The following is a 12822-nucleotide window of genomic DNA, read 5'->3' on the forward strand; positions in this document are numbered from 1 at the left end:
TTCTGTAGACCGGCTGCTCTGTACGCTCTCATCTTGGTTGCCAGTTTGATGTTTCTGTGGTTTAGAACTTTTGTGTGGAGGCAACCAAGAGTATGGCTGACTTTGCTGACACATGCTGAAAACGTCAGCATGAGTTATCATAAGAAATGATGCTCCTGAAGTACTTAAAATGCTTGACTGTTAAGTTAAAAAGAATAGAAACAAGCACACATTCTAGCTTTACCCCGTTCTAAATGTCAAATGGGAGTAAACCATCTCCATTGGAGAGGATAAGGTCCATCATCCTGTCATGGAGGACTGCAAAGTGGGACTGCATAGCTGAAGAAGTCCAACGTTTTGTAGACTCATGCAATTGCAAGAAATTCTTCAGTGCACTGAAGGAAGTCTACAAGTTTTACCAAGCATCATGCCACTACTCTCTGTTGATGACAACATCCTTCTGAAAGACAAGCCAATAATCAACCAAATGTTTACACCATAAAAACAACAGTTCTGTGTCTCATACATTAGCTAAATATAATGAACCATATTGTATATTGTTTTATTACATATCAATAAGTAATAAAACTGGTTGTTGGTTTAACGTGGTTCAGTAAACAGTGGCCAGATACTGCGTAAATATAGTGAAAAGAGAAAGGCCTTGTGTATGTGTCAATAATTTTGTTTTTGTTTTTGTCATATGTCGCCCTCGATTGATGACGTGTCAATTACTATGATCCAGCCAAAATCTTGGTCTGACTCAGAGAACCTTGATTACACCAGTAACAAGCATAGTATTCAGTGTTATAGACCACAAGAGACAGAGTAAAGATAGTACATAGACATAAACAACCAAGCCACACAGGAGGAACTGAAGCCACATATAGCCTGTAAAATATGGCTGCCGCACACATTTCAGAATGAGGACAACATCATATGGACAACATCACAAAATGAATAACTACCCAACAGTATCGGCAATGGTGTGTGCCACCCAGTGTCTCAGGCACGTGTGCTCACTTCCGACAGGCATGTCTTTAAAATATATTGTTGTAATAGAGAAAATGAAACCTGAAAGAAATCACCATGCGGTGCAAAATGCTGACAGATGTGGTTAGCAACAAAACTACACCTTGACAAAAAGACCTTGTGTTGGAAGGCACGGTTTGGCCAGAGAGACTCTTATTTGTCAAGAAATACTACAAAAAGTGCATTATAACAATTGGCAAGTTTTATAATATAGCCACAACAAAACTCTTAAAGGGATAGTTAACCCAAAAATGAAATTATCAGCCCATGCTGGTATGGTCGCATGTGTTCAAACTACCAAAAAATGACTGCTAAGGGAGTAACTCATACAAAGAAGACACTGTAGGTTGAACCTACATCTTTGCTATAGCCCAACTCCACTCCACTTAAAGAACAGCTCTTACTGCGTCTTACCAAACATACCGAATGAAAACATATCAAATGATGAGGAAAAAGGCAACTCTTCCATAGATAAAGTGTCAGCCCTAAGGGTTGACTTTTGGGTTTGACTTTTGTTGAGATGTGGACATTAACTCAAAGTGGAGGCAGATTTAACTGTGGTTCTATAAATAGTGGAATATGGCTTGCAGAGGCAGGGTTTAAGGAGACTAAATGATTGGAGAAGTCCTGCATACAGTTTTTAATTTCCCCCCGGAAGGTCCAGATGTGAAATTTTGAAGCATGAGGACTTGAAAACATCTGTTAAAAAAAAAAAAAAGAAAGAAAATTAAATATATGCACAATAATTGTTCATGATAAGATCTGTAACATGCATTTATTAAATTGATAAGGTGAATTTTAAATTCATACTGATTTTAATGCCTGATTTGTTGGTTTACGTGTATTAAAAAAATTAGGAGGAAGGTTTAGGAGACTACATCTTGCACATGTGTAAAATAGCACACCCATAATTTTCTGTGGGTTTCTCTTGATTATATAACTTGATGTTTCTGCACCTGGTATTTCTGCATAAAGTTATTTCAGAAATGATAGGCTAATTGTGTGAGCAAAATAATTAAATGAAAGGCAGGTAACTCTAAATTCGATTCAGATTTTGCATCACGCTATCATTGGTGAAAAATGGGGAATCATTTATGGTAATAGGGACACAATAACAGACTCAGATGTACACAGTGCTGCTGAAATGTGAAACTTGTGATATTAAACAGTTTGCTGTATTAATGCAATTATATTAAATAATATTACAAATAGTACAACAATTATAATTTAAGTAATACGTACTGTAATGTGGTGGTATACAGACGTGAAACTACATCTTATTTACACACAAGCGCCTCAAGTGTGGACGCTTGTGTAGACGTAAGGTAACGTGCTACTTCTGTGCTGGGTCACTTTAAAGACCCAGGGGGAGGTTCCCGTTCGAGTTCCTGTTTTTAATTTCCGGACAGTGACTGTTTGCTTCTTTTAGTACATTTTAAAAGCATATATTGACACTTCATCGCAGAGTCGTTAGAGTGACAGATCTAAAAGATATCTTCAATTGTACCGAATTGATCACGGATGTTTGGATATTAGTAAGCATGGATGTTATATAGACTACTATGTGAATTAGTTCTTCCTCTTTACGCTTTCATTCTGTGGCCACCGGAATGTAGAAACGTATTGCGATGACAGTATAGAGCGACAGGAGATGAATATATTATTAAGAAAATAACGTGTTGACATTCAGTTTGAAATGTTAAGTATATCCAATCAATTTATTAGTATTGATGTTATGGTGATGATGAGTCTATTTCCGATGACGTACACATGGGCTCTTTGCTACATATATTTTCTTTGCTACATATATCTACTTGTACAAACAAAGCAAGGTTACTATGTTTGTGCTTTCGGTCGACATCTGTGGTGTAGGTAAAGTTGCGGTGGAAAACACTACACGGATGATTTTAAAAGTTTGAGGTGTGCCAGTGGTTGCCTAGCTAGCTAACTGTCAGTCCACTGAAAATTGCCAGCAAGAAAAGTGTCACCTTAGTCAGAAAATCGCCTCCTGTGAAAAGGCAAAAGTGAAAGAAACAAAGAAGGAAGGAAAGAAAAAGAAAACGATTGAAAAGATGTTCTCACCCTGACATGCTGTAATTTTTTTTAATGTTAAGTCAAGAGGTTACATATTCAGATGTTAGAATTTTGTAATAGCACAAAATTAAGAAATTAACTCTGTAAAAACCAGCCTGGTCTGCCCTATATTTCTTGATGGTAAAATAAACAGCAACATTTGTGTGACACTCAGAAACTTACATCTGCATATGTTTCTATTTTGTATATTTGTTTACTTCACTCTGTCTCAAAGTCATTTTTGTTTCATGGCAAGTACCAATGCATTTAAAAAAAAAAAAATAGAAATAAAATAAAAATCATAATTGGCTAATATAATAGGCTTTTTAATGACAGGTTTCAATTGAGTCACCTTACTACACTGATCAATGAAAAGTAATTTTGTACTTTTTTTCCAGACTAATAATTATGGAAATTTCTTTCTATTTTTAGTAAAACATTTCCTCAGTTTTTCTTATCTTTCTGTACAGAATTCTACAAGACTGCAAGCTCAAAGACATTTTGATCTTTGTTATTTTTAAATCACTTCATTCATAACTGCTAGATGGAGGAGGCATATGCAGCACTGTACCAGGAGTTTGTCCGTCTCCAGTCACTCTGCTTAAAACAAGCAGCAATAATACAACATCTCTCTGACACAATACAACGACAGCAAGGTCAAATGACTCTTACAAATAAACTACAGTTTACTAAATGTATTACTAATGTCACAATGTAATAAATGATTGTATCCACTATGATAATTTACGCTAACTTTCAGGTTTGGCCACGATTCCAGCTAGGAACTTTGAGAAGCCGTGTCAAAGCATAGAGGAAAACTCAGGACACCTGCTCCATCCTAAAGAATGTCATGAACAAGAGTTAAGACATCCCACTGGACCACACATACTGGACTCTCAAAGTATAGTATTCTCATTATGTCTGTTAAAAAAATGATCAGTTGAAAGTTTTGAATTCCACCTTTGACTAAGAGCCTGTTAACACCAAGGACTATAACTATAATAATATAGTTTTAAAAACCATTCTAAATTTAAAAGAATTTCAGCGTAACAATAACGGCACAGAGGAACAATATTGTTGGAATCATAGTTGGATTTTTTTTCCAGCTGATGAACGATAAAAACATTGACAGCTAATTAGAATCCATCTGCTTAAAAAAGAGTTAGAATATTTAAAGACAACAGAACTGCAGTGTATGCTTATAATAAACAAAATTATTGTTCATTCGTGTAGTAGATGCTAATATAGTTATCTTTAGTTATCATTCTTGTTGTGAACAGGCCTTAACACAAATAGAATTTTTCTGTTCTAAATCTAACTGTCCCATTTTTGTAATTTGACCTTAAAGTCCCCATGAAATCAAAATGTAAGTTTTTTTTGCTTTCAGTATGAATATGTTGCCCTTAAGGTTATCTATAAGCTAGTGTGCTATAAAACAATTACAAAATTTGCATTTACAAGATAAGCATTCAAAACTTACAGTCTCTTAACTTCCGCCAATATGAATCAACGATTTTGATGACATCACTCTGCTCTTCACCTTCTCATCAGACTTTCTGTCCAGTCAAATGCTCTCTAGAACCTGAAGTGCTCCGCCCCCTGTAAATAGATGCTAAAACTATGGCGGAAATCGGTCACTTTTCTGTACAGTGAATGGCATGTAGTGGACATTATAGGGGATAGGGAATGATTCAGACAGTGTAAGTATGCTTTCAACTGGGGCAAAAGGTTTTTGGTTTCGCATAGTCTCAGCCTTAGACGTCACTCCCATGGGAAGTTGGCTGAATGTCTGATGCATATGGCACACAAAAGTGGAAACACTTTAGGAGTTTTTAAGTCATCATCGGATTGGTTGAATTATACAGGATTTCCAGGATATGTGTATGTCACGTTTTTTAACGTTCCGCTTGGAAACAAAGATGCCCTGATGCCAAACCCCCTCATGAAAAAAGAAAGCCATTACTCATGGAGTATTGTGGTGTTTTCATTGTTGTTTCGCGTTTCTCCCTAGTTCCCGATTTCCCGAGTTCCCTAGTTCCCAGTGTTTAGCTTTTTCGCCTGGCCATCTCGTTTCATCTGTCTCGCCGCCTGCCTTGTGGATATCTCGCCTGTCTCTTTGGATTACCCATTCGCTTTTGCCCTGGATTACATTCGCCGATCTTCGACCCACGCCTGCTTCTCGGACTATTCTTGTTGTCTCGCTCCTACATACCTGTTTGCTGTTGTCTACCTTGCCTGTTGGACCATGTCTTTGTCTCGCCCTTCAAATAAAGCTTTGCAAATGGATCCGCTCGCTTCTCGTCTCCCTCCCCACGTTACAGAATACTCAGTCAAAAAAGGATCCAGCAGCTTTACTCACGGACATTCAACAGGTATGGACACAACAAGAATATTGTTTAGACTAAAACAGGGCCCACAAACACTTGAGCAACATGTTAGCGAATTCCTGGCTATCGCTAACCATTCAGACCTCCTGGACTATCTGCCAATTAAAATTTTTTGTGGTCTTAACGAACCTTTAGGTTCAAAACTCAGACGCAAGGGTCCGCGTTCATCACTCACCCAATTTATGGACTTTGCTTTATTGTGCGTGGGCTCGTCATTCACTGTGGGTGTCGCGGAGGAGGAACGCAGCATCGCAGTTGGGACAGCCGCAAAGTCAAGTCAGCCCGCGAACCCCAGGACATTCTGATTTAATGATTGCTACTCCGGTGTTGAGTCCCGCTCGTCAAATGGCGGCCGCACCGGAGCGCGCTCACGTAATGGCAGCTACAACGGAGCCCGTTCTCAAAATGGCGGCCGCGCTGGAGCGCATTCATGCAATGGCGGGGACAGCAGAGCCCGTTCACAAAATGGCGGCGAGGTCAAAGCTCCGTTGTGTCACTGCTGCCATACCAGAGTCAAGTCAAGTTAAAGCTGTCATTCCTGTGTCAAGTCAAGCTACAGCTGTTGTTCCCAAGTCAAGTCAAGTTACAGCTGTGTTTCCCGAATCAAGTCAAGTTACAGCTGTGTTTCCCAAGTCCAGTCAAGTTACAGCTGTTGTTCCCGAGTCCAGTCAAGTTGCAGCTGTTGTTCCCGAGTCAAGTCAAGTTACAGCTGTTGTTCCCAAGTCCAGTCAAGTTGTTTCCAAGTCTAGTCAAGTTGTTTCTGAGTCCAGTCAAGTTGCAGCTGTTGTTCCCGAGTCCAGTCAAGTTGCAGCTGTTGTTCCCAAGTCCAGTCAAGGTACAGCTGTCGTTCCTGAGTCAAGTCACAGCTGGTCTTCAAGAGCAAAGTCAAGTCACAGCCGATCTCCATGAGCCAAGTCAAGTCTCAGCTGATCCTCACGAGCCAAGTCAAGTCACAGTTGATCTTCATGAACCAAGTCAAGTGACAGCTGTTCCTCACGAGCCAAGTCAAGTTATTGCTGTTGTTCCTGAGTCAAGTCACGTCTCGGCTGGTCACCCGGAGTCAAGTCACATCTCGGCTGGTCGCCCAGAGTCAAGTCACGTCTCGGCTGGTCGCCCAGAGTCAGGTCACATCTCGGCTGGTCGCCCAGAGTCAGGTCACGTCTCGTCTGACACCCCAAGATCACGGCCTATCGTGATGGCCAGTGTGCTGGACCCACCACTAGTGTCATTGCGGGCTGCAAGCATCCCAGTGGCATCAGCGCCTTCAAATCCGACCATTAAGGAAGCCCTGCCATCCGCTGCTGCTCTTCCCTTAATGGCGATTGCCATTTGGTGTGTGTGGGCTGCACACTGTGTCCAGAGGTGTCGTCTGTTCGCAAGTCTGCTCCAGAGGTCTCGTCTGTTCACAAGTCTGCTCCAGAGGTCTGGTCTGTTCACAAGTCTGCTTCAGAGGTCTGGTCTGTTCACAGGTCTGCTCCAGAGGTCTCATCTGTTGACAAGTCAGCTCCAGAGGTCTCGTCTGTTCACAAGTCTGCTCCAGAGGCTGCTCTCCCCAGGTCCCAGTCCATGACGCAGGTGCCTGCTTCGCCCTGGAGGGCTCCAGCGCCTCCTGCTCCGCCCTGGAGGGCTCCTGATCTGCCCTGGTGGGCTCCTGCTCCGCCCTGGTGGGCTCCTGCTCTGCCGACTCTGCCTCAGTCTCCAGGTCCTCCACATGGACTTGGTCCTCCAACCCTCGCCTTGTCTCATTCCCGCCCCACCGTTCCCCCTGGATTGTTTTTTTGTGTGGAGTGTCTGGAAGCCGCTCCTTGGTGGGGGGCTCTGTTATGATTCCTGTCTGGTCAGCCCGCCACCGGAGGTCGCTGTGCATCTCACACTACACAGACTGTTCCATCACACCCCGGACTATGTTTCCCATCACCCATCGCGCTGATTGCACCAACACCTGTAACCAATCAGATGCCCTATATAAGCCCTGAACTTTCCCCCTGTTACTCACAGAGTATTGTGGTGTTCTCATTGTTGTTTCGCGTTTCTCCCTAGTTCCAAGTGTTTAGCTTTTTCACCTGGCCATCTCGTTTCATCTGTCTCACCGCCTGCCTTGTGGATATCTCGCCTGTCTCTTTGGATTATCCGTTCGCTTTTCCCCCCTGGATTACGTTCGCCGATCATCGACCCACGCCTGCTTCTCGGACTATTCTTGTGTCTCGCTCCTAAATACCTGTTTGCTGTTGTCTATCTTGCCTGTTGGACCATGTCGTTGTCTCGCCCTTCAAATAAAGCTTTGCAAATGGATCCGCTTGCCTCTCGTCTCCCTCCCCACGTTACACAGTCCCATTTGTATTCTACACAGAATGCTATATTTTACCGAGTTCAACATCTCTGGCCAAGCTGTAAACAAAACGAAACGCTATTATTTAAAAAAAAGGGGGGCAGGACTGCTTGATATGTCCCGCCTGCATTCCTGTTTTAGTTTAAATAATGTCAACACTAGGCATGGGCGATATCTTATAACCTTTTGCGATCAGACGTGGCTTCATATCCAAGAATGAGGCAGAAATCATACTATGTTATAGTGTTTTAAAAGCTATGTTGATTAGCATTGCATTATGAATACACTTTATCCTTATAAAAATACCCAAGATTGTTTGAAGAACACAGATAAACCATATATTGTAGCAATCTTATGTTTACTGTCAAGTTTCCTCAGTTAAAGGGTTACTCCACCCCAAAATGAAAATTTTGTCATTAATCACTTACCCCCATGTCGTTCCAAACCTGTCCCATTGACTGCCAGGTAAATACCACTGTCAAGACCCAGAAAAGTATGAAAGACATCAAAATAGTCCATCTGCCATCAGTGGTTCAATCTGAATTTTATGAAGCGACGAGAATACTTTTTGTATCCAAAGAAAAAACAAATAACTATTTTATTCAACATTTTGTCTCCTCCACATCACCATAGCACCATTTTGGAGAGGATCCGCTGGACGCAAACTGCATATGCTGTTCTGTGTCAGCCACACCACACGGACAAGTTTTCTATGTATATTTGAGTACGCATTTTGCAGATACTCTCCAAAATGGCGCTACGCTGAAGTGGAGGAGACGAATTGTTGAATAAAATCGTTATTTTTTATTTTTATTTTTTTTGCGTACAAAAAGTATTCTTGTCGCTTTATAAAATTCAGATTGAACCACTGATGGCAGATGGACTATTTTGACGATGTCTTTCATACTTTTCTGGGTCTTGACAGTGGTATTTACCTGGCAGTCAATGGGACAGTCTCAAGCCTCCCGGTTTTAATCCAAAATATCTTAAATTGTGTTCCGAAGACGAACAAAGCTTTTACGGGTTTGGAACGACATGGGGGTAAGTGTTTAATGACAAAAATTTCATTTTGGGGTGGAGTATCCCTTTACAATTTTAGTTTTGGGCTAGTTTTGAGTAGGAATTAGGCATGTTGTATTGTGAAAACCTGGCAACCCTGGCGCATGGGCGTCCTCCAGCTTCCAGTGAATTAAACATTACATTGTACATGTGTACTCAGTTATGCTCTATTTTGGAAAAAAATAGGAAAGATAATACTTTTCTCTAAAGAAACAGGATTCTCTGAATTATTGTCATTGATATCGTTATCGCAATAATACTAGAAATTATTGTGACACATTTTTAAGCCAATATCGCCCATCCCTAGTCAACACATATAATAACGCTGCATGTTTCAAAGCACTTCAGTGGACCTTTTAGCCTCAAATCGAGTTTCCTCTCTTAAGTTTCTGCTATGCAATGTTTGTTTTTCAGCTGGTAATGATCTCAGTCATATTGACAGAGGACTAAACCAACTGCATTTTAACCTGGATGTTCCAGATCAGAAACAGGGTAACCGTGATAAAGCAGAATTCCACAACCCTGTAGAGACGACAGAAAACAGTGCCTGGGATGACCTGAGAAGAGTTGAACAACATTATTATGCTAACCAGACTTCACAAAGGCTGCGGGTTCGTATCATACCTCTGTTTAGTAAGCTTTGGTTCAAGCTTTTGACTTATGATTTATTGTGTCTAGTCACACCTCCTGCTGAAGATCTTACTAAATAAGTACACTCTTAAATATCTGACATGTGTGAAAGAATGTTTCTCTGTCCCACAGAGGCCCTGGTCATCTTCCTTTCTGGACAGTGAGTTGGTCAGTCAAGCCGGAGGACTGTTCATGTCTGGAGTCACGCTGCAGTCGCAGGTGTGCGAGTTCTGTCACGCTGTATTTCCTGGACACACAAGCACCCGCGGAGAGTTTCTGCGTCACCTCACTACACATATGACTTGAAGAAAAGCAATGATGGGAATCAAACTCATTAAAAATGAAGAAGAGATGACAGGTGAGCACACTCATAATGTCAGTAATGGACAATAGTATATTTTATTTTAAAACCATTTGAGCTTTGGTCAGTGATGATCAAGATTTTTTTTCTATTAAATTGAACAGCACACAAAGCTGTAGTGCAAATGCTTAGTATGATAAATCAAGAAGAACAACAAAAACATATTTGTTTTTTAATTTATCATGTTATGAATTATCTCCTGTTATTATCTTATAATTATTTGGTTACATCACAAAAAGTGTCTGTTTTGAACCAGTAGAATTGGTATAAATATATAATTATTATATATTAGAATGATTTACTGTTTTTACCCAAATGCTGCATTTTCACTACCATAAACCACATGATATGAGTACAGTGCTGTCCTGCAATTACAGATTAAATACAGTGGAAAATGTTAGTATGTGAGAAATCAATGGATCATACCAACATGTAGCATGAATACTGTAAAACCTCATTAGTTTATCAGTGGTTGTGTTTACATGTACACCAATGCTATAATTGACAACAAGGCATCAGCGGATAAAGATGCTTAAATGACATGGGCAAATGTCTTTAGTCTTGTTTACGTGCTACTTAATGTTAATTTTTAGTATTCACAAAAGATTGTGTTTCATTGCTTTAAAACATCAAACTTGAAGGCACTCCAGTACACATGGACATGCTTACCAGTTATCCTGCCTCCTATTTTTGTAGACACAACACTTGTAGTATATCTGTTTCAGTTTCTTGAGAAAGCTAGCCTAAAGGGATAGTTCACTGAAAAATCTGTTGTTCCAAATCTGTGATTTCCTTTTTTTCTGAAAAACACTTGAATATTTTGTCTTTTGTCACAAGGATTCAATACAACACTGGACTCCTTTGATTTTGATTTCATATGGACAAAAAAGCATTGCAAAATAACTTTCAATATATCCTCTTTTGTGTTCCACAGAATAAAGAAATTTATTGGCCTAAAGGTTTTGAATGACATGATTCTAATGTTTGGTTATTTCTTTAATTATAGGCCTTCACAAGCATATTACTCAAATGAAATCAATTTATGAATTAGAGACTGATTAATGAGTGGGGTCAGTATCACTGTAGGGTGCCTTTTGGTGTCCTGTACATAAATAACTAATAATAATAAATAATAAATGCCATGGTAATTTAACATAAAAACGCTATGAGTGTGTTATATTAGGCTACGTTTTTATATTCATAACAATAGCATTATTTGGCCTTTTAGATACATTTTCTAGATTTTTTAAAGTTTTGTGTAGGATGATGCGTGTTATTGTGCTGTGTCCCTTCCGTGTATCATTCGTCCATTCGTTTTTTGATTTAATATTGAAAGAAGAAACATGAGAAAACGGCTTCTTTTTCGTTTTTTCATTTTTTCCAGAAAAACGAAAAACAAGAATTCAGCTTGATTTTTCGTTTTTCGTTCAGAGGTGGAAAAATGAATAAACATCTTGAATATTCGATTTCTACAAGTGGGCGGAACGAAACACTCCTTTCTGTTGATTGGTCAGCCGAAGATCAAACCGTGCCCCCGTCAGTTCTTCCGCAGTTTCGCACTGAATAATCCTCCAGCTGCTGCAGTTGAACGGATAATTAACGCGTTTATTGCAAATACATTTAATCTTTTTTGCTCACAAAACAACCACACTGACGAATGGCTCGACACAACCCGTACCGGGGCAGAGCCTAGAAAGGGCTTTCTTCTGTGTGCTATTCTCAAAGTGCCACGTTTTTTATCATGAAACATGCTGTGATTTATTCTAAAGTAACTTTAATAATAATAAAACTTAATAATGTATTTAAAGTCAACTAACCTTAATGCAGCATGTTAAAAGTAGACGCGTCAGCTGTGTCATGGTTCATATTTGTGGCATACGCCAGAATGTTAAAGGAAAGCAGCGCATTCTGTTGTTTTCTTTATTGTTCAAAGGGATGCATTTTGCTGTCATTTTGAATTTACACAAATAAAAAGAATTTTTTTTTCCATTTCGAATGATGTCCTGCTCTTATCTGTATGACTAAATGACAGAGTACTAAGTTGTTTCCGCTGCTGAGGAAAGAAATTCAAATGATGGCGCTGGCGCCTCGCGCGCTCACACAACGTATCAATGCACTGTTCATTATTAAAGCACCGTCAACCAAACATATAAAAAGTTATTATGCTTAATTAAATGTGTCTGTTGTACAATAGCCTATAGGCAAAATGTAACTTGTATAGTTGCTTACTGTTATTTTGCTTGCATATTGGGACCCGATTGAAGAAGCCTTCTTTACAAAAATATTTTAGCAGGTAAATCACAAAGAGGCTATGGAAACTTCGTAATTAACTAAATGCCTTTCTGCGTTTAAAATAAATGTTGTTTATAACGGCACTATTTTTAAATAGGGTAGCATATTTTTATTTTACATGGGTACTTATATTTTATTTTTTTATTAACGTTAGGCTTACAGAGTCAATGGCTATTCTTTCCTTTTTGTATTAGTGTTTAAAATATTTAATGTACAACTAATCTAATTATTTGTATCTTAATTTTTTTAACTTATTTGGCGACCAGGGTAGGCTGCCATCAAAAGAACGGCCATCAAACCCTGCCAACTAATGCAAAGCGTAAGTAAATTTATGTCTGCATAGAAGAAAGCCCTGTCTAGGTTCTGCCCCGGTACGGGTAGTGTCGAGCCATCGTTAGTGTGGTTGTTTCGTGAGAAAAAGATTAAATGAAGTTACAATAAACGCGTTAATTATCCATACAACTGCAGCAGCGGATGACTATTATTCAGCGCGAAACTGCGGAAGAACTGACGGGGGCATGGTTTGATCTTCGGCTGACTAATCGGTGGAAAGGGGCGTTTCGTTCCGCCCACTTGTAGAAATCGAGTATTCAAGCTGTTTATTCATTTTTCCACCCCTGAACGAAAAACGAAAAATCAAGCTGAATTCTTGTTTTTCGTTTTTCTGGAAAGAATGAAAAAAC

The 12822-nt window shown here is 39.7% G+C and overlaps 1 protein-coding gene across 4 annotated transcripts in view; it reads left to right on the plus strand.

Moving 5' to 3' along the window:
- The first annotated feature begins 2386 nt into the window (after nucleotides 1-2386).
- zgc:113184 (uncharacterized protein LOC553745 homolog) overlaps nucleotides 2387-12822 on the plus strand; it is a 28677-nt gene continuing 18241 nt past the window's right edge. Inside the window, exons 1-5 of one of the 4 annotated variants that reach the window (XR_007827006.1) lie at nucleotides 2387-2543; nucleotides 3552-3737; nucleotides 3842-3982; nucleotides 9271-9467; nucleotides 9619-9844. Coding sequence is in view for 3 of the 4 variants with exons in the window: in XM_051103963.1 (XP_050959920.1) it covers nucleotides 3626-3737; nucleotides 3842-3982; nucleotides 9271-9467; nucleotides 9619-9792 (624 nt within the window). In the remaining variant the exon portion in view is untranslated. Of the gene's footprint in view, nucleotides 3457-3551; nucleotides 3738-3841; nucleotides 3983-9270; nucleotides 9468-9618; nucleotides 10820-12822 lie in introns of those variants that run through there. The other 3 variants (XM_051103963.1, XM_051103966.1, XM_051103965.1) reach the window with 3 other exon arrangements.

The sequence above is a fragment of the Labeo rohita genome, unplaced genomic scaffold (assembly GCF_022985175.1).
Source record: "Labeo rohita strain BAU-BD-2019 unplaced genomic scaffold, IGBB_LRoh.1.0 scaffold_61, whole genome shotgun sequence".
In the NCBI taxonomy this organism is placed as follows: domain Eukaryota; kingdom Metazoa; phylum Chordata; class Actinopteri; order Cypriniformes; family Cyprinidae; genus Labeo; species Labeo rohita.